This window comes from Neofelis nebulosa, chromosome 13 (genome assembly GCF_028018385.1).
Source record: "Neofelis nebulosa isolate mNeoNeb1 chromosome 13, mNeoNeb1.pri, whole genome shotgun sequence".
Classification (NCBI taxonomy): Eukaryota; Metazoa; Chordata; class Mammalia; order Carnivora; family Felidae; genus Neofelis; species Neofelis nebulosa.
The window spans coordinates 67,221,810-67,243,403 of record NC_080794.1 but is presented as its reverse complement, the minus strand read 5'-3'; the positions used below and the strand labels follow the sequence as shown (position 1 = coordinate 67,243,403).

Genomic DNA, 21,594 nt, shown 5'->3' with positions numbered 1-21,594 from the left:
ACCAGTGCTACATAAATCTTCTTCCTTCCTGTCCATATCAAATGAATAGCTGGTGGCCTTCATCTTCTCTCCTGGTATGCGCATGTGAATAAACATATGTAGACATATACCCATGCATATAAATCCACACACTCTGTAACTCTGCACACACGCAAACACACATGCCTACCTTGAATCTCATCCTCTCCTTCTGTGCATCCTCTTTGTGCTTATGCCTGACACCAACATGAATTTCACCCTATCTCTAAAATGTTTACTAAGGATTGGAAGAGCACCTCTCACCCCATTACACTCGGGGAGTGGGGCTGCAACTAAAAGGAACAGAGGTCTTGCCTAGTTTATTCCATGTTTCTAAATACTTTGAATTTTTTATAACAAAAACATATTTATATTATGTGTATGTTTAATCGTTTTCCTCCAGTCTTTCGGAGCCATAAGCCTTATACATATGACCTAAGCCTACTGCCTCCATTCTCTCACCATCTCTTCCCTTCTGAGCCCGTGGCAGTCAGGTTTCCATGCCCAATAACCTCCCAGAACTGGACTCTCAAAGGGCACTTGTGAGTGACTTCCTTGTGGCCACATCCCTCCCCGAGTTCCACTTCTCCTGGCAGATGCTAACAGTGATAACCTACTCCCTCCCTGAAATTCTCTTTCCTTGGCCTCTGTGAGACTGCCCTCTGAGTTCCACTGCAAAATTGGACACATTTCACTAAAAGATCCTGCAAACAGCCAAATGAGCTTCTTTTTACTTCCTTATAAAATCAGGGGAATGGACAGGCACCGCAGAATGGGGAGCCTCTAAATGTGTGTAGGAGTATTTGCTTATGAAATGTCACCCTCTAAACAGCACACTACACACCCTCACACAGCCACATTCGCCGCTCTCTTCACTTTGAGGAAAAGCCAAATACGATAAGATCACTTCAAAGTTCTCATAACCCTCAGAGCTGCCAAAGGGACTTCCTATCAGCCATCTCTACATACACCCCCACCAGACGGGCCACAGGGCTGGGTGCTCCCTTCCTGAGCTGCTTCATTCAGCTTCTCTCCACTCCATCTCTGTCTCTTAACTGTCTGTTGTGAGGAGAGGGAAAAAAAAATAATGTCCTACCTGAACAGGATTTTAAAAAATGAAGAGGGTTTCAGTGCATGGACAAAGCAAGGATGGATATTCTCTGGGGAATTTTGTTTTCCAAAACAGAAAAGAAAGGGTGCCTGGGTGGTTCAGCAGGTTGAGCATCCAACTCTTAATTTTGGCTCAAGTCATGATCTTACAGTTTGTGAGTTCAAGCTCCACGTTGGGCTCTGCGCTAACAGCGAGGAGCTTGCTTGGGATTCTCTCTCCCTCTCTCTCTGCCCCTGCCCCCCTCAAAACAAATAAATAAACATTTTTAAAGAAAATAAAAGAAAATCTGTGCATGGAGAACTACAATTAGACAAACTTTTTTAGTGTATGTTAAAAACCAAAGAGTGTAAGCATTAAACGAAGTGATGTAGGCGGGAGCACTTTGCAAAACGTAACTTGCAAGACAAATGTTGGATACTTCCATCATCATCCATCTCAGAGACATTGAATACCAAATGAGATAATATATGTAAAATTGCTTTGTCAACTGGAAAAAACATTTTTGAATTGTATTTATTATGTGATGTTTTGCCTTGGGCTAGATTAAGAGTCAGATCATGGCAATGTTGAACAAAATTAAAATACCTGCTAATTTCTTTTAAATCTACATTCCTGGAGCTGTTTATAAACTGAAAATTCTAATTAATTTCCATTTTCTCACCTCTTTTCAGACGAATTGATCACAATAAACTTCAAACTCTATTAGCAACAGAGTAAAAGTTCCTGGTGACTACTAACTAGAACACAGACTTTGGAGTTGAGGTCTGAAAGTCATCTTTTGTGCTCCGCCCACCATAACATGGCAAGTCTTTTTTCTCTTGTGACTATTTCAGCTTTTTTTTTCATTTCCATCTCCTTGGGCATCTTCAAATTATGGTTCTACTGAAGTAGCTTCCAGGACTTTCACTATATCTGAGCCTCTCTGATTTCCAATCCACCCTTCCTTCAGGTGCCCAACAACCCAACATCATTTTTGCTATTGCAACTAATTTCTTAAAATAACTAATATTATAAACAAAGTGATGAGTCAGAAAATAAAAACAAATAGAATACTTATTGGAAAGGAAGAGGAAAACCATCATTTACTAGAGAAGGCATGATTATATAACGAGAAACCCTAGAAAATTAACTAAGAAGCTATGTAGTGGGATGGGTTGGTTACAAATAAGCATGCAAAGATCAACAGTTTTCCAATATGGCAGCAGTAACCAAGTGGAATACATAATGGGGGAAAGAGTTCTTTCGCCTTAACGTCTAATCCCTACCAGAGGTACACTCACCTTGATGAGTGAAATGGTGTTAAAAGATTACTGAAGTCTTTAGTTTTTCTATGATAGTAACTATTTGCAACCTTTACGTGACATGGGTTTTCTTCCCTATTTTTGTTTTATTTTCATCTTATGTGCCAGGTTTAAAGAGCTTCCTGTTCCAAGTTTCAGCCTGGGCAACCTTGCAGGGGTGAGGAACAGGAGCGAGAGGAAGGGTATGGTGTAGTTACTGGGCCCCAAGGCAGTGGGTCAGCTGCAGCACCCTGGGAGTTATCATTGACCAGGATGAAAACTGCAACACACTTCTGACTCTTCACAGACATTCAATTCTCAAATCCTTTAAGTTGGTCTCTTTAAAGATCTCATGGATTTACTCCTTTCTCCTCATCCCCAGTGCCTGTCTCTTACCAATATCCTCAGGAACTTGGGCCCAAATAGCAACTGTCTCTTGGCTGCTCCTTTAGCCCAGACCCTGACCGCTTGTCTGTTTCATTTTTTCCTCCTGGTCACATTTACTGTGCCACTCCTCTGATAGTTAATATCCTGCAGAACATAGGCTTGGAAGGCTAACCAAGCCAGGTTAGAATACAGATTCACCTCTAACCAGAGACTGCATGGGTCTGAGACCCAGTTCTGCCACTGATTAGCTCTGTGACTTTGACCATATTACTTAATTATTCTGAGCCTCAGTTTCCTCATTTGTAAAACAGGCCTAATACATAAACAGGAAAAAATTACTATGAGAATTAAAAATAATATATAACATAAAAGACCTATCACAGGATTGGACACATAATGACACAATAGGCATTCAAAACTTGTGACCTCTACCATGGGAGTTGTGGTCATTATCACAATTAGTCTATACCGTCTACTGGAGCAAGTTAAATGCCTAAGTTTGGTCTCTAAGACCATGTAATTGGTCCCCACTTAACATATTCAAAGGTATTCTCCAATACCAAATAGCCAGCTGTGTGTCCCTGCTGGCCAGCTCCGTCTCCACACCCAAACATACTCACCCCATCTCAGAACTTTTGACTCTTCATTTTCTCTCAGCCTAAAATGCCCTTTTCACTTGTTTCCAAATATGCCCCCTTCAAGAAAACTTTCCATTACCCCATCCATGTGCTTCCACAAGCCTTTTCTATATCAATACCATCAACGTCACATGCAGTTAGCTCTTACGACCCTGCGTGACTAGCTCTGTCCTAGACGGTTTAAATGAGGTATCTCACTGAGTCCTCACAACAGCCCTATGAGCCAGGTACTATTACTCTGACCATTCTACAATTCTACAGTTGGGCTCTGAGAGGGTGAGCTGCTTGCTCAAAGTCACAAAGTTGGACACTGGGAAAACCAGGACTCGAAACTAGATCTCGGCTCTCAACTGCCACACCATTCTTCAACACATGCTTTTAGGAAATGGCTGGATAAGTAATTTTAACACATCAAAGTCCAGCCCAATCACATCTTCTTTGGCAGCGAGGAAGCCAGTTCTTATTCATCTCCCCTACTCTTACCCCTTTGGCACTTACAGCTGTTTTAAACAACAAACACCATATTATATTCTCTCCTAGACAGTGTCTCTTCTGCATAATTGGACACTCACTATTGTCAGTGGCCAGTATAATGTAATGATGCATAATTGGGTATTGTTCACTAAGTGGAACCGCAAAGTGATAGTCTGGATTTTTTTATACACTGCTCATAGAGACCAGTCTCATTTTTCCCCAGATATACCTCAGAAACCTTCTGAAACAGAAAATAAATTTATTGAAGGTAAGGACCATGTCTTATATTCCTTTATGTCTCAGAAACTTCTGCACACACTAGAGATACCCCAAAATAACTTTTGGTTCATAATTGGTCTTCCAACCAGGCTCTCTACCAGGTGGGGATGGTAGACCCTTGGACATATTCAGGACAAAAGGATTTAAGAGATAATGATCTTCTATTATCATCTCAGAACAGATAGCACACTCGGTCCCTATACACACTGGGAAAAATATTTCCAATTGTCAGAAGGCAAAAGCAAACTTAGTTTGATGGCATCAATATGATGCTTAATATGCTACATATTTGGCATCTGTTCCAGAGGAGGCTGTGTGTCAGGAACTCAGAAAAGGTCTCCTGGGCATATAGGCAGCTCTCAGTCTGTCTCCTACACATTAAATACGCTCAGGCTAGGGAATATACATTTTTAAATGCATGAAACATGAGCCAGACTTGACACCCATCTATCAGGGCTGCTTTAAGGATAATAAAATCAGTGCTGCCATTATAAGGAGAGGAAACTTGATGACCCACTGGAGATTTCTTCCAATCTAAACGATTCTATAAATTCCCCTAAAATCATAAAAAAGCAGATTAAGGATTCATGTAGGTGTTTGGACTATAAATACAAATTAATTTCTGCTCCAGCTGCAATTTTTCTCATCCTTGCAAGAGGCACCTCTATCTCTGAGGTATTTCTGGGTGAAACACCGACAGAGCAGCTAAAGATAGATAGGTCTCCCCCCAGTTGACACCTATTTTCTTCTAATTTCACAAATAAATCTGCTACTTGCAATGAACTGAATTGAATCTTGCTGCTGTCCAAAAACATTTATCACTGAAAATCTGTTTTGTTTAGGGAGTAAGATATAATTGTGTACAGATTCAATAAGAATCTAAATGTTCCACTGAGAAATTCTTCATTGAAAATGTTTTGTTTGGACTCTAAGTAATCTATTTATTTCCATTTTCAGTTACTAGTCATATTATTGTATTTGGTTTTCTTAAAAAAAATTTCCTGCTTAAACACTCCTCTAATGAAAAAAATTGAATAGTTTCTGACATCAAAAACTCATATTATTCTCCTTCTCAATTGGTTTTGTGAAACTTCCAACAGACCTTTATAAAAGAAAGAAAATTATTTTTTAATATTCCTTCAGCTATTAGAGCTCAATAACTAGAAATCAAAAGAAAATAGTAAATAACATTCTTTAAAGATTAATTTATCACCTAATATATTTTTGGCTCTTGTATTTGCTCTGATTCAATGTGAAGTCAGACACCAAAATAGAAATGAACAAATGGATTGTGGATCATTTCTCCAAATGCATGGGGATAAATGCATAACCCTAAGGAAATGTGCTCGGTTATGACATCACAGCTGTTTCTCCTATAAAAAGAACTATGTCCTGCAGCAAACTATAATTTCCCAAATAAAGGGAATAAAAGATTAAAGAAAAGAAAAACATGTCAGCAATAAAATCCAAGGAGTGCAACCAGATGCCAGACACATTAAAATACCGTATCTGACAAAGGATTAAAAAAAGAAATCTTGTACCACTTGAATGCCTAACTGCAAAGTATTTCCATTCGAACTCATGAAAGGTAAGAAATTGGGGTATATTTTTGCAATAATGGCTGCATGTATCCATGAGCCTACACGGTCCTCTCCCACATTTACCTTGGCCATGTGACTTGCTTTGGTGGATGGGACATTAGTAAGTATGACACAAATGGAGGCTCCAACCCCACACGGGGGCTTATCCTTTCTTGCTGTTCTTAAAAAGCTGAGACTGTCAGCATGAGAATCAACCTGGGCCAGCCTAGTGGAGACGTAGTTCATTTGCTGCCATCACCCCAGCCAATTGCCAGAATCAACCACACTGTACAAGTGAATGATGCCACTTAGATCAACCAGCTGCTAGCAACCTGCCAGCTGCCTGCAGAAACATGAGTGAGGCCATCAAGCCCAACAGAAGAACTGGCTAGCTGAGCCCAGCCCAAATTGCCAACTGATAGGATTGTGGCCTAATAAATGATTATTGTTTCAAGCTACTAAGTTTTAGATTGGTTTGCTATACAGCAAAAGCTAACTGATACCAAGGTCATCACAGAACCTGTTCCATGAGCACACCAGTTTATGGGCCAGCCACCATAAAGTGAAAGGGAAAGGCTTCCCTAAGGATGGATGAGTCTAGTAACTATTCCACAAAGTGAGTTTAGATATGTAATGCTGAGTTGCTACACTAAGCCACTTACAAATAAGCTTTGTTTTGGAGATGCTTCTAAAGTCTACATCCAAAGTGCGATGTCAAGGCAATAACAGCTAACATTTATTAAGTGCGTGTGTTGAGCTGTGAGCTTGGTAAAGACAATCTCATTTAATCTACACAAAACCACATATGAAAGGTATTACTATTTTCTGTATTTTACAAGTCAAGAACTGAAGCTCAGGGAAGTTAAGTAACTTGCTTGGGATCACACAGTGTTAGGAGTGAGCTTGAACTCAAATGTGATTTGCTCAACAGTCATGGCTCTTAATCACTAGGCTTTTCTACGTGATACCCCCCAAACTATCCCCCATTGAAAGGCTTCTTTAGTCCATTGGACTGGGAAATTATCTGCACCAAGAGACTTACTCTCCCTTTCTTAAAGCCCAGATGGCCAGGCAGAACAGACCTAGTCAAAGATAGAGAGGAGTCTGAATGGATAGTGGATGTGGTGGGTCTTTCCCTGACCCCCTGACCTCTGACCCAGTGACTCGGAGAGCAAGGGAGCTTCAGGACACCGGCAGGGGCTATGTAACACATAAGGGCCTGGCCCACCCACAATATGGGGTCCAAGCCTCTTGTGATTATGTGCTAATCAGGTTAGCAATGATTCCCTTTCCAGGGGGCATGCAGGTGGGGAGGAAAAAGGAGTCAAGGAAGGGCTGGAAAATAGGTGAAAAGCTGGGCAGAAATCCTTTTCTTCTTGGGGGCAGGGAAAGTGTTCCCATGAGGAGAGGAAAGAGGTTCACTGTCTGCTGCACATTTAACGCCTGTCTGTCCTTTGTTAACAAAACCTCTGAAATCAGGCCTGCTGTTTCTTGGGATTCCTGACAATTTTAACTGCCCCAACCCTAACTCTTAATATTGAGAGGAAAACAAGAGTGAGGAGAAGGGAGTCCATCAAGATAACCCCTTTTGAAAGACACTTGTTTCCAAATAAGTAAAATGAACAAAACCCTTGCTAAGCAAATCAAAGATCTAGTACACCAGTCAGCTGAGTTTCTCCCTGGGTTAGCTGAAGTTACAAGTGTTTAAGGTACTCACGGCTGAAGGTATAAACTTGTTTTTAACCTCTGCCTGCCTAATGGAGCCTACCAGTTCTCTTTAAGGAACTCCTAATGTGTGCAGGACTCTAACGCCTCAGGAAGTTATTCCCGGCACATTTATAGAGAACTAGTGAGAGGGAATAGAAGAAGGTATGTGATAATTGAGCACATTAAGTACATGTAGGCAAGTGTGAAGGGACACAGGTTGAGGAACTTATTCATTTTAAATGAAGCTGAACACAATTTTAAGAAAAGCCCCAACATCTGCATATTAAAAGCCTGCTCCTGCAAAGGAGACCAGTGGGTCCTGCACCACCCTCCACAGTCACCCTCTTTCTCAAGGCCGGCAGACATTTTCTAAAGGCACACAAACCACTCTGAACGTTAGCTCCTTCATCTGTTAAATGGGGCCGTTGTGAGGATGAAAAGTAAAGTAGTGGCTCCCCTTCTAGATTCCTTAGATTTGAATAACTCCTCCCCGAGATCTTGAAAGCACCAGCATAGTCTTAGTAATTTCTTCTTTTGCTAAGTTTTAACATGAAATAGAAAAAGACTAATAGATAATAATAATGTAGTGTTTGCTCTGGTCCAGGGGTCTATTTCTAAATGTTTTACATATATTAATATAATCTCTCCAACAACCCTATGAGATAGCTTAAGCTTCCTACTTAACAAATGAGGAAACCGAGTTGCCACAGACAGGTTAAGTAAGCCACCCAGGGGCTCAGATCTCATGGCAGAGACAAGATTCAAATGGTAGTAATCTAGCAATAGGATCCACGCTCTCAACAGACAGCACATTGTCAGGAGCTCTCAGCAAGCACTTCATAAAGGAAAGGAATGCACAAAAAATAAAAGAGAATGCCATTTCAAAAAATAAATAACATTTTACATCTCCAAAACTAAGGAAGAAGAACACAGTGGGGGGAAACTGCAGTCCCCCTAAATAAAAAAAATAAAATGAACCTTATGCTACACAGCCATTGTGCTCATTACATTACAAACCAAGGAAATACTTCTTTGGGAACATATACATCCCCCGCAGTCCCCAGATCAGCATTTGGGAACCAGTGAGATATGACGATGCACGGAAAGCACTTTGACAACATTCCCATCAGACATTAGTGGTTGCTGGGGTGCTGCAAGATCATGAACCAGCTGTCCTGGAACCCACCCTCTTACAGTGTTCACACTATGCAAACCAGATGCAGACAGGCATGTAGCCCCCCACAGGCAGGCCACATGGATGTACACAAATCTTGTTTATGACCAGCATTAGCACTCTGTTTTCTGAACGACCCCTCTCCAGTTGCTGCTTCATCCTCCCTGACACTCAAGGAGCAGGTGCAGGAAAGCAGACATCCCCCAGGAAGTCACAGGACGAGGTGGCAGTGGAGAAGCTGCCCACAAGGAGCATGCTGGGGAAGAAACCTCAACCATTCCCAATGTTTTCAATACTCTTTGCTGAGGACAGCAAGAAGGCTGAAGGTATTTCCCCTTCTCAACTCGTTCTTCTTCCCCTTGATTTTGGAACAGAACAAAAACCTGCAGATGGGTTTCTAGCCAGCAGCTTTCGCTGTGCCTTTCTGTCCCTGGATCTCTGTGGTGAGGGAGCATCTCCAACAATTCCAGCCCAGCTTTGGGGAGGATGACCACTTAGTTATCTGTGAGTGGAGCAGGCAAGAATGATGTTTGGCACAGGCTACACTCCCAGCAACTGAGATGCAATATTGGAATTCTGCCTTCCACATCTTAAAACAGTTCTTTAATAATTGAACAATTCCTTTGGAATTAGAGAAGTTGGAAGTAGTCATAGAAATGAAATGTTCAGTGGCTTTACTGGGAGGCACCACAAAACAGTGGTGAATGGTTCCAGTCTGGCTTCCAGTGACTAAGGTCTACGAGTGGGGTCGGTGAGTGTTTTCTGTAAAAGGCCAGATAGTTACCTTTGCAGACTTTGTGGGCCATACAGTCAGATAGTTACCTTTGCAGACTTTGTGGGCCATATGGTCTCTGTCACAACTACTCGGCTCTACTGCTGTCTCATGAAAGGAGCATAGGCAATACATAAATGGAAGAGTATGACAGTGTGCCAATAAAACTTGATTCGTGGACACAGAAATTTGAGGTACGTTTCATCTTCTTTTTATGTCATGAGATATGATCATTCCTTTACATTTTTTTCTAACCACTTAAATACATAAAGCCCATTCTTGGTGTGGGCCATGTTGGGTCATCACTTACCAAACCCTGCTTTATAACTGTAGCTCTGGCATATCTTAGCTGTAAACTCATGGGCAAGTTTTGTTTTGAAGCCTCAGTTCTCTTCTCTGTAAAACAGAAACAACAGCACTGGCCTCATCTGGGTTTCCCGTGGATACAGTGAAAGCAAAATGCTTTAGCACAGGGCGTCTGGGCACGTACTCAGTATGCTATAAATGCGAGCTGTGACTGCCATTTCCCTCCACTCTTCAAAACTCTTGGCAACTTCTGCCAAATCCATCCAGGCTACCATCAAACAGGACAGAGGTTTCTCATGTCTCTAACAACAAAGAAACATTCTAGACTTTTCATAACAACAGCACTAGCCTTTGAGAGTTTATGGGGCCTTAAAACATGCCTCAAACCCTGGATGCGCTCATCTGTCCATTTCCTGCTAGATCTCAGTCTCTGGAGTTCAGGAGCTGAGGACAAGAGTATGAGGTAGTTTCTCATGCTCTAAGCCAGAAATAATGATATTTTTTTGAGCAGTGGCCAATTCTCATGGCCACTGGCATTCCTGTAAGGGCTTTATGCAATTCTTTCCCTTCATCTTCACAATAACTGAAGGATGCTGATAAGATGGTGAGCTCCAAGTGTCAGACAAGTGTTTCAGGCTTCAGAGAAGATCTGAAGTGTTGGAAGGTCAGGAAACTAGCAAGACGGCAGGCCTAGTAACCAGGAGGTGTGATGTTCCTTCTTAAACCATAGCTCTTGCTTTGGAGTAAAGAAAGGATGACCATCTTTTAGAGCCCCAGGACTCTTCCAACTGAACCCATATACTGCACCCCTGGGTAACTTGTTTAAATGCAGATTCTGATTCATTAGGCCTGGGAAGGTCCTGAGATTCTGCATTTCTAAAAAGTTTTCAGGTGATGCCAATGGCATAGGTTCTGGAACCAGGCTTAGTGTGGACAGGCTCAAGACACAGTGAGAAGCATGAGTTCTGCCTGTTGATGACCACAGTGGCCTACATGAGATGAATCAATGGCCATGGTTTTCCATAGTCAAGAGCCTTTGGAGCCAGACTGCCAAAGTTAGATTCATAACTCCACCAGGTGCCAGATGTGTGGCCTTGGGGGAAAGTCTCTCAGCCTTTCTGTGCCTCATGTTCCCTGCCTATAAAGGGGAACAGTGGTGGCTCTCATCTCATAGGGTTGTGAAGATGAATTAAATAATCCACATATAAAACATTTAGAGGAATGTCTAATGCATGGTAAATATCCGATAAATGTAAGATAATCAAAAGATTGGGAAAAATGAAGATTTATCTAAAAGTGTGCCATAAGAGGTTTGTTCCCCTGCACAACTTGTGCTGATCCATTCAAACCCTCCTCTCACTCAAGCCATTTTATAGTTAAGTAAACCAGACCTTCAACTAGTCAGTTATAAAATTAAATTAGGGAGAAAATTTACCCTGAAAGGGCAGGACCCAGATGCCAACAAAGAAGCAGTGATTTCCAGTTCAGTTCATTATTTATTCATCTAAGGGACATGCCCATTCCCTAGACATCTAGGCACAAGAAATGATCAAGAATGCACATAGCGATTTCCTGAGCAGCATAAACCTGAACTTCACCAGAGTCCTTTTCTCACTGGAGTCATTTAATCTGTCACTCTCGTAGGTGGTATGCTCCCATGGGTATGACAGTTCAGTGTTAATGTTGTGGGGTCAAGCTTATTTCCTTTCCCCCAAATTATACCATCTCCTCAGGTGAATTGTGCATCATTTCACCCTCCCATCCAGCCAGCTGTCATTCATTGCGTGCTCACCATAACCCCTGAGGTCTTTGTGTGGGTAAAGCACAGGGCCCAGTGCACAGGCTTCATGCAGTAAAAGATGATTGTGATTAGAGCAAATTCGGGGCTCCATCTTTTAAACAAACCACAGTCTGACCATGGCAACTGGTTACTGGATATCAACTAGATACCAGGAGGTTGGAATGGGGGAAGGCCAAGTGGAAACTTGGTAGGAAAATGCCCACTGCCTTTTCTAAAGTTGGACTGGCAATTTATCACTCAAGTGAGAAACTAAGTGAGCAAGGGCCTGAGAGGAAGAGGGTCTCCTGGTTGCTGGTCTTCATGACCTGTTGGGAAACCTCATCTCCTTCAACAGCGCTGAGTCTCATCCTCTCAGTCAGTCCATCTAGAAGTTTCAGCTGTGGCTGACATTCCTGGCACACTTGATATGGCCATCATTTCCTGGAATAGTCTGGCAGTTTCAGCCTCAGGTACACATGGAGTCAGCTTTTCTGCCTCAGGCCAGGGCTTCCTCAGATGTGGGCATGGATACAACTAAAGTATCTCAATCTTCTTTAGAAGCAACCCAATGACCCTGGGGACAACTTTCAACCAGTGGGGAATGGGAGTCAATGAACAATGTCCCAGCCTCCCCTCCTTTGGCAGGACAATTCTGCAGTGGTTTCAGTGGATCCTCAAAGAAATTCCAGTGGCACTGGAACTGAGATGTCCACAGGGCATCCAGCTGTCTCCCTCCCTTTACTGGCTTCTCCTCCTTCCCAGTCTCACTGTTCTGCTTCCCCACTCCAACTTCCTGAGACAACCTCCCAAACTACCGAAACCCAAGCCCTGTCTCAGTCTCTGATTTGGGGAATCCACACTGAGACCCCTGACCACACCAAAGGTTTTTTTCCCAGAGTCCCACAGCATCCTGTACAGAATCACAGCCCTCTTCACACTGCACTGTGGTTGCAGAGCCACAAAGTCTTCCAAGACCAAGATAAAGAGGAACCCTGGAACCCCAGGTGCCCTGGCACGTAGACGGCTCTCAGTAACTGTTAGTTGAATGGATGCCAGAAATACATCTGCCGCCTGTGCATCGGGAGATCAGGAGGCAACCCTTTGTCTTTTTAATAATTCACAGAATACCTTTTCTGTTTTAGAAAAGCTTGTAAAAAAAAAATTGAGAGACATTAGCAGCAGGGGAAAAGACATCTTAAGGAGGTCCATCTTCATTAATCCCATCCATGACTGCCCCACAAACACACCCCAGCTTTCTCCACCTTTTTGCTTGCCTCCTTGGAAGAAACCCAGCCTCATTCACCTCTGACTGTCCATCACTGCAAACTACCTGGAGCCTCTCCTCCTCCCTCCTCATCTCCACTTTACCTTTTGATTCTTATGCTCTGTACTTCCATCAGGGAATCATGACAAAGGACTAAATCAAAGATACTGAAGCAAGTAAAGTTGATTGTGCTGCTGCTGTTCCTTTAAATCTCTATCTCCCCTGGGCCTTGAAGCTAGAGGTTGCAAACCAGCCTCCTGTGGGTCAAGGGTGGTTGGCAGATGCATTTCTGGGAAGACCATACAATGTTCTAAAGTTTCCAACATTTGAAACTCAGTATAGGGAGCATAAAAATCTACATTTCAAGTTATTCTTGAAAAATTAAAGATCTGATGACATGAGAACGCAACTAACTAGGGTGGGGTGAGGCTGCTTCCTAGAGATGGCACCCGCAGCCCCTCATGCACTGCAGTCCCCCCCACTCCCTTTTGCCTCTGATTCTGAGGCCCTTGTCCATTTCATGTTGCCATTTCTGATCACGACACACAGTTTTACTTTGCTCTTTCTTGTTACTGGCCCTAAGGGTGGGTATATTTGAGCTTGCTACTCGATCTTTAAACACTTGGAAAAAACAAGTTCCAAATGCTGTGTATGTTTCTTGTGTGTTTAAGTGCCTCTGGCAGGAGGTTAGAGCTTCCTACTGTAATGCTGTCATGCTGTATACCGTTAATTGGAATCCCATCTTGATGATGATGATGGTGGTGATGATGATGCACTAATACTTGGGTAATGGATAGCAGTTACTCATGACATGGATGCCTGCCTAAGCCTCCAGATGCTTTTCTTGTTTTTTAAAGAAGTCATTAACACAAGGGATTCAGAATAAATGAGGAATAAATGCATTAAAAACAGAAAGAAGAGGCCACCAGGAGGCGGCACATCTCAGGTATGCTTGCATTGCCCTTGCTTTGTTGAAGAGGAGAGTAGACTGGTGGGCAAAAGAAAAGAAATTCCTCACATTCACAACTTAGACTCCAATTCTGGAAAGAATACAGACTTCTTCATCTTATCACTGAAGCTGTAAAGTCAAGCTCAAGAACCATTTTCACCTTAACCCTGAGCAAGGGGAGAACTTCGAGCACACACCATGAATCAGCATGCCTTGGCACACAGAAAGGACATTGACAGTTTGCATCAAGTGTATAGATCCATAAACCCAGAGTAAATACTAGGATCCTCCAAAGTTAGAAGTTAGTAACAAAAATGCAAAGGCAAATAAGAAGAATAATTCCTATAACCTGTCAGAGCTCAAAGACAGAAGTTAAATGGCTACAAGACATACCATTTACTGAAGGACCACCATTCTTCCAACATTTAATCAGTCACTAAACAAATATTTATCTGTGGGCAAGGAACTAGGAATGAAATGATCGTCAAGACAGACACAGGCACTGCCTTTGTGAATCTTACGGTCCAGCAGGAGTCATTAAACACAAAATTATAATTATTTTGTTAATTACAAATGTAATGAGGGCATGAAAGAGAAGTCAAAATATGGTAACCTGTACCAGGAGACATAATATAGGAAGAGGGCCCCCCTGAAGAAACACCATTTAAGTTGAGGCCTAAAGGCTGAGTAGGACTTGTCCAGGCAGCAGGCCTGTCCGTCATTATTGAGCACTTCCTGTGTGTCCTGCTACCATATCAGGCACTGGGGTTAAAGAGATAAATTACCAAGTGACTTTCCTCAAAGAACTCACAGTCTATTGGGGGTAAGTAGGCTTCTATCTTATCTGCTGCTGGTAAATGATGGGGTCTCTTCATCACCATGCAACAGATTAAATAGTCATTTAACAAATGTTCTGAGACTCAGAAGAATTCAACCAAAAATCTTTCTAATTGTAAAATGTTCTAAGTGCAGAGAATTTCTCAAATAATTTAATAAAACAGATGAAACTGAGCAACTGTCAAATCCGGTGGAGCACCTGGGGCTTCCCCAAGATAATAAAGCATGTTGTCTGGAGATGTGCAAGCCCCAGAAGGAAACTTGCAGCAGGCACAGGGCAACCCAACCATCCAAAAGAAAGATTAAATGAGGAACTGAATAAAAAGCAGTGAGGCTGGATGTTAAACTTTGGAGAACTGTAAAAAACTATTTTGTGATTAATAATATTAATAGTACTACTACTACTAATAATAATAATGTTAATGAGAACATTGTTCAGGATAACCAAGCATATTGGCAAATCTTTTTATATACTTAACACATTCAATTCTGTGGGTAAGTACTGGGATAAAATGGGGTAAAAGTCCCCATTTTATGGCTAAAAAACTAGGGATTAGAGAAAACAAGAAACTTCTATTTATGACAATATGGCAGACTGAAAGCTAAAGTCCACAAAGCATTAGACCTGCTGAGTAAAACAACACATTCTTTTGATCACCAAATGGAGTTTACAAGTAGTCTGATCCTCGGGTGTCAAATTCAGAGGGTGAACTGCATATAAGGGCAGCTACCTCTTGGGGGTTGAGTGGGACAAGTGGCTGGACTCACTGAACAACGGGCTTGGGTTTTAATGGCCATAAAAGGATAAAAGATGTGGTGCTAGGCCTGTGTGAAGTGGGTAACTGGTACTGAGACATCTCCACATAAAGTTAGGGACTTAACAGCATTACACCCTCAGTGAAAAGAGACAATAGATAGAAATCCACCCACTGGCACAGTAAGACCACAAAGAAACCTAACAATCTCTCCTGGGCTTTGAGTGGGGAAAAAAATGTCAGCTGTCTCGAGAACTTATATCCATGGCTCTTCCATCACAAGAGTTTGGGGTTCTAATATACATGAACCAAATAGTCCAGGAAGTCCCAAGGTGAGATTTTAACATAAAAAAATATCTTAAGCAACTCATCACTCCTAGGGTACCTGGCAGAAACAAATGAAAGGGCATACCCTGAACCATTCCTGAATCCCATAAAGCTTTTCTGATAATGAGTCCACAATCCAAAATTATAACACAAAGAGAAAAAGATCCATCATGAATGAAAGTCAGCAGTTATAATACACAATAGCAAAGATCTCCAAGGCCTTAAAATTATAGAACAATCAGATAAAGACTATAAAATAAATGTTTAAATGATTTGAAGACATAAAGGAAGGAACAAAAAACATAAGAAAAATCAAGACACTATCAACAAAGATCAGTCATATGGGAAAAAAACCTCTAGAAAATAAAAATAAATTTAGTGAAAACAAGTCTTGTTCAATTGGCTATTAGCAGAGAAGCACACCTTAGTGCATAATAAGATAAAGCTGAGAAAAAGTAACATAAGAGATAAAGAGAAGAAAAATATCAAAGAGGCCAGTAGATAAGGAAGAAAGAATGAGAAAACCCAACCTATATGTGGTAAGAGTTCCAGAAGGGGTGAATAAAGAAGATAAAGGAGACACTATTCAAAGACAGATTCAGATTCAGGAAATAGAGCAAGTCCTAAGCACTGTCATCAAAACCAAATTCATACCAAATGCATTGTGGAAAACTCCAGGACACCAAAGACAATGGGAAGCACTAGCAACCAAACAGAAGCAAAGACAAAATGCCTGAAGAGGATTGAGAATAATGAGACTAATAGCAGACTTCTCAATGCCATTGCTAGAAACCAACACAAAGGCTGTCCAGCTTCAAAGTACACACGGAAAACAGAATTTTGACTCCATCAGTTATAAGTATGGCCAAAATAAAAACATTTTCAGATGAGCAAAGGAGAGTGTTCACCTCTGAAAAATTTATCACTGAAATAACTATGAAAGGCTCCAAAAGGAGATGGAACCTTGAAGAAAGGAACTGAGGATATGAAAAAATAGAAAACAAAAGAACAGGGGGTGCCTGACTGGCTCAGTGAGTAGGGCATGTGGCTCTTAATCTTGGGGTCCTGAGTCTAAGCCCCGTATTGGGCAAAGGGCTTACTTAAATTTTTTTTTTAAAAGGGTGGGTGACTCAGTCAGTTAAGCATCTGATTTTTGATTTTGGTTCGGGTCATGATTTCACAGTTCATGAGATCGAGCCCCACATCGGGCTCTGCACTGCTTGAGATTCTCTCTTGCTTCCTCTCGCTCTGCCCCTCCTCACCCGCCCCTCTCGCAAAATAAATAAATACTTTTTAAAAATTAAAAAAACCAAACTGGTAAACACCTTGGTAAATCTGAATAAGTATTCACTGACTCTATAAAATCATGATGCTGGCTAATGCTGGCAGAACTGGAGTGAGTACTTAGCATTAAAGCACTCCCGGTCCTTGTATTGTTAGGAATAAGCATATGGATCAACTTTAGATTAGTTTAGATTTGACGTCCTCTATGCATGCTCAATTTTTGAGGAAATTCATGAAACAGAAAATGAGAATTACATTGAGTGGTGGCAGCAATTCAGAAAAAATAAATAGATAAACCAGGAAAAGGAGAGTAGGGAGTAATGAGGAGAGAGAAGTAACCAGCAGAGGGAAAAAAGAGGGGATAAAGAAAACTCAATCCAATAGAAAGCAGGAACAGACCTTTTTCAAACCAAAAAAATAATAATAATAATAATCAGGGTAAATAATAGAAAATAAGTAGGTAGAAATAAACCTAAAATTATCAATAATTATCTGGATTAAATGTACCAATCAAAAGACAAATATAGTAAAACTTTGGATTGTAACTTGTTCTGCTAGTATTCCGCAAATTTAAAACTTTTTAATTTTAACTTGATAAACAAGTGATGTCTTGCAATGTGAGCAGTATGTGACACCGAATGTCACATGATCACAATGGTTCTTCTGAGCCAATGGCTCTCTCTCTCTCTCTCTCTCTCTCTCTCTCTCTCTCTCTGCAGGATTGTGGGTGATCATCTCCCATACTCAGATGCTCAGTCTTAGGCTGTGGTGTTTTTCCAAAATCAGTGATTTTTCAAAATATTGGAAGGTGCCCACAACTGGCACTAGTGTATTTTTTGCCACTTCAAAGCACCTATGGACAGTCCTTTGTTTGTCCATCCAAGAGTAAGCTTAGGAATGCTTTCTTCATTCTAGGTCAGGCTTCCAGCACATAGAGCCCCTTTCCTCTGCTGCCTTATTGCCAGTTACGTTAAATACAGTATATGACGAGTTTATTAATACTGTACTATTGTTGACATTCGTGTAAGTGTGTATACGATGGCCCCCATACAGAAAAAGATTCCATTGAGCCAACAGTGATTCCGTTAGTGATAGTGAAAGTTGTCCTACACAATAACCCTCCTCTCTCTTGTTTCCCTCACACCAGCCACGAAGGCTTTCAAAGTTAAGTGTGGGTTAATTTGCTTATTTTTCTTTATATTATGTATTTTCATTATTATTTTATATTATATTACAGTATTGTCATCATTTTTATATGAATATTTTTGGGTTGTAAAATGAATCATCTGTGTTTCCATTATTTCTTATGGGGAAATTTGCTTTGATATACGAGTGCTTTGGGTTATAAGCATGTTTCCAGAACGAATTATGCTCCAAGGTTTTACTGTATATCAGATTCAATTTTTTTAATTATAAGAGGGGCCCCTGGGTAGCTCAGTCAGTTAAGCATGGGATTTCAGCTTAGGTCATGATTTCACAGTTTATGGGTTCAAGCCTCACATCAGGCTCTGTGCTAACAGTTCAGAGCCTGGAGCCTGCTTCAGATTCTTTGTCTCCCTCTCTCTCTGCCCCTCCTCCGCTCCCACTCGCTCTCTTGCACTCTCTCTCTCTCAAAAATACATAAACATTTTTAAAATTTTTTTTAATTACAAGAGACTCACCTAAAATATAAAGACACCAAAAGTTTAAAAGTATAGAGACCGTATGCACAAACACCCCAGGTAGAGCTAAATTAATATCAGACAATTCTTTAAGAAAAAGTACTAAGGATTGAGGAAGGTTCTTGCACAATATTAAAGGAACAATTCACCAGGGAGCAATAACAATTGCAACCTTTTACTCAACTTATGAACGTAATGTAAAATATACTTAAAGCAAAGAAAAAAAGTGAGAAATAGACAAATCTCTAAACTTTCTTTCATTGATTATGCAGACAAAAAAAATTAGGAAAGATACAGATCTGGACAATGCAATTAAGAAGGCTGATCTGGGGAGCCTGGGTGGCTCAGTTGGTTGAGCATCCAGCTTCGGCTCAGGTCATGATCTCACGGTTTGTGAGTTCGAGCCCCGTGTCAGGCTCTCTGCTGACAGCTCGGAGCCTGGAGCCTGTTTGGGATTCTGTGTCTCCCTCTCTCTCTGCTCCTCCCCTGCTTGTGCTCTGTCTCTCTCTCTCAAAAATAAATAAATAAACATTTAAAACATAAAAAAAGTAAAAAGAAGGCTGATCTGATAAACATCATAGAGACTCCTGAATCTTGAACCTTTAGAGAGTACATCACCCTTTCAAGCACACAGGCTTCAGTTACAAAAACTGACCACCTCAGCTGGTCACAAAAGCAAGTTTCAACAAATTCCAAAGAATCAGTAGAATACAGACCACAGGGGCGCCTGGGTGGCTCAGTCGGTTAAGCGTCCGACTTCGGCTCAGGTCATGATCTCACGGTCCATGGGTTCGAGCCCTGCGTCGGGCTCTGTGCTGACCGCTCAGAGCCTGGAGCCTGTTTCAGATTCTGTGTCTCCCTCTCTCTGTGACCCTCCCCCCATTCATGCTCTGTCTCTCTCTGTCTCAAAAATAAATAAACGTTAAAAAAAAATTAAAAAAAAAAAAAGAATACAGACCACAATGCAAAAAAAGTGAGAAATCAGTAACTAAAAGATAACTTAACTGTATGTATATCTGGAAATTTAAAGTTGTACTTTTCATTACCACAGGAGGAATAGTGTCTACTTTTTAAGACTACTCTCGAAGGAGAAATAATTCTGAAATAATTCTGAAAACAGAAAATATTTAGAACTAAATGAAAATGAAAATGCCGTATCTCAAAACCTGTGGGGAGGAACTCAAGAAATCATTTAGAAGACGTATTATAGCTGTAAATGCTTCTAATAGAAAAGTAGATTTAACATTAGTGAGCTGAGCATCAGTCTTCAGAAGGTAGAAAAAGAACAGAATAAATCCAAAGCCCATAGAAGGAAAGAAATAATAAAATTAGAGCAGTCAATGAAATACGAAACAAGCTTACAACACAGAGGTTTGGCAAACACAAAATCTTCTTTTTAAAACCAACAAGGCAGTAATAAGAGAGGCAAAGTAATGCAGTGGTAGAAAGTGTGGGCTCTGGAGGTGACTGTCTAGTTTGAGTCCCCACTTTGCCACTTCCCAGTTGTGTGGCCTTGGGACGGGACTGTGGCTTCACTTGTGGAGTCACAGCTTAGAGCCTGGACTGCCTGCCAGACCCCAGTGCCCATGCACTAAGTGGTTACCCTCACAACAGGATTTCTAAGTTGTATACTCTAATGAGAGTATCTTCCTCCCATAATGAAATTCAGTATTATTGTCCCCATTTAACAGATGGAGAAACTGAGGTTTGGAGAATTTATGTAAGTCTCCCGAGTCATGTGATACAAAGCACTGGAGCTGATTCAAGACCAGATCTTTCTGACTCCAAAGTCTCATCTATAAGAAAGAGGACTGTCTCCCATGGGCCACTCAGCATAGCTATGTTCTGGAAAGCTACTTACCATATACCCAACTTCAGGGAAAATGTCTTTTTTAAGGTAAAGTGTAAAAGAGAAGCGGCAAACACCCCTTGCTCACGTACAGAAGTTCCTGCTCTTACTAATGGTAACCCAGCAGTTAAGATTACAGGCTTTGGAATTAGAAATAATAAGAATAATTGCCAACGTCCATTAGACATTATGTGCCAAGCAGAATACTAAGCTCTTTCCATCTTCACAACGTCCCTTTCCACAGGTTCTGTTATTGTCCCATAATACGGGTTAAGAATCCCAGGTGCAGAGAGGTTACCCTCATGCAGCTGCAAATTGGCAAAGACAGGATTCAACTCAGTCCACCAAACACCAGAGCTAACATTCTTGTCCACACTGAATTCTGGGAGCCCGGCTTCCTCATCTGCTGACTGGGGGTGATAAGACCCACTCCCACGCCCCCAAACTGTGAAAAGGAACCGAGACCAGTAGGGAAAGCCACCCGCACGGTATTTGGCATGGTGGTGATAATGGTGGTGACGGCTTATTCTCGCAAAGACACAGGCCTGAAAGGATGCTACCATTCCTGATTGCTCCAGAATAACTGATTGCATACAATTCACAAAAAGAAGTCTTTCCTTCCAGTGCATCTCACAAATCTTCAAGAGGACAGATCATCTGCGCTCTATGTGAAAGCTTATTTTCAAAATCAAAATCATAGCATTTTCCATTATATGAAGATATAAAGAAAAGTATTTAAAAGAATCTGACAAATAAAACTGTAGAGAAGTGAGGGATAAAAGCTCACATTACCCAACTTAATTTTCCAGAATTCTTGAAATATCAGTGATGGCAGCATAAAAGAGCAATTAATCATGTTGTTTGTTCTCTGTGTGTGAGTCACTGTTGCCATCTACAGTTAAAAATGGGGCATGCAATGCTGCCAACTAGCCAATTCGAAAAACAGTCCTGGAGATGGCGATGCCCAGAAAACATGCTTGCTCAGTGAGTACAGAAAACGGAAGTACTACCTGCAGGAGCAGCTCTTTTTCAACCACCTCTTCTGTCTTGCTGATGAGACGCTTCTGCAGGGTATGAATTTTCTGTATCAGCTCATAGGTACTGGGGTCACTGGCCTGTTCAAAGGGAACAAAATAAAGCAGCTGAGCTATCATTAGTTCAA

The 21,594-nt window shown here is 41.3% G+C and overlaps 1 protein-coding gene across 4 annotated transcripts in view; it reads right to left on the bottom strand.

Moving 5' to 3' along the window:
- The window catches only part of CFAP58 (cilia and flagella associated protein 58), a 106,089-nt gene that overhangs the window by 29,703 nt on the left and 54,792 nt on the right, over window positions 1-21,594 (bottom strand). For 3 of the 4 annotated variants that reach the window (XR_009252569.1, XM_058697697.1, XM_058697699.1), the window contains exon 15: window positions 21,443-21,547. Coding sequence is in view for 3 of the 4 variants with exons in the window: in XM_058697697.1 (XP_058553680.1) it covers window positions 21,443-21,547 (105 nt within the window). In the remaining variant the exon portion in view is untranslated. Of the gene's footprint in view, window positions 1-9,730; window positions 9,817-21,442; window positions 21,548-21,594 lie in introns of all 4 variants that reach the window. The other variant, XM_058697700.1, reaches the window with a different exon arrangement.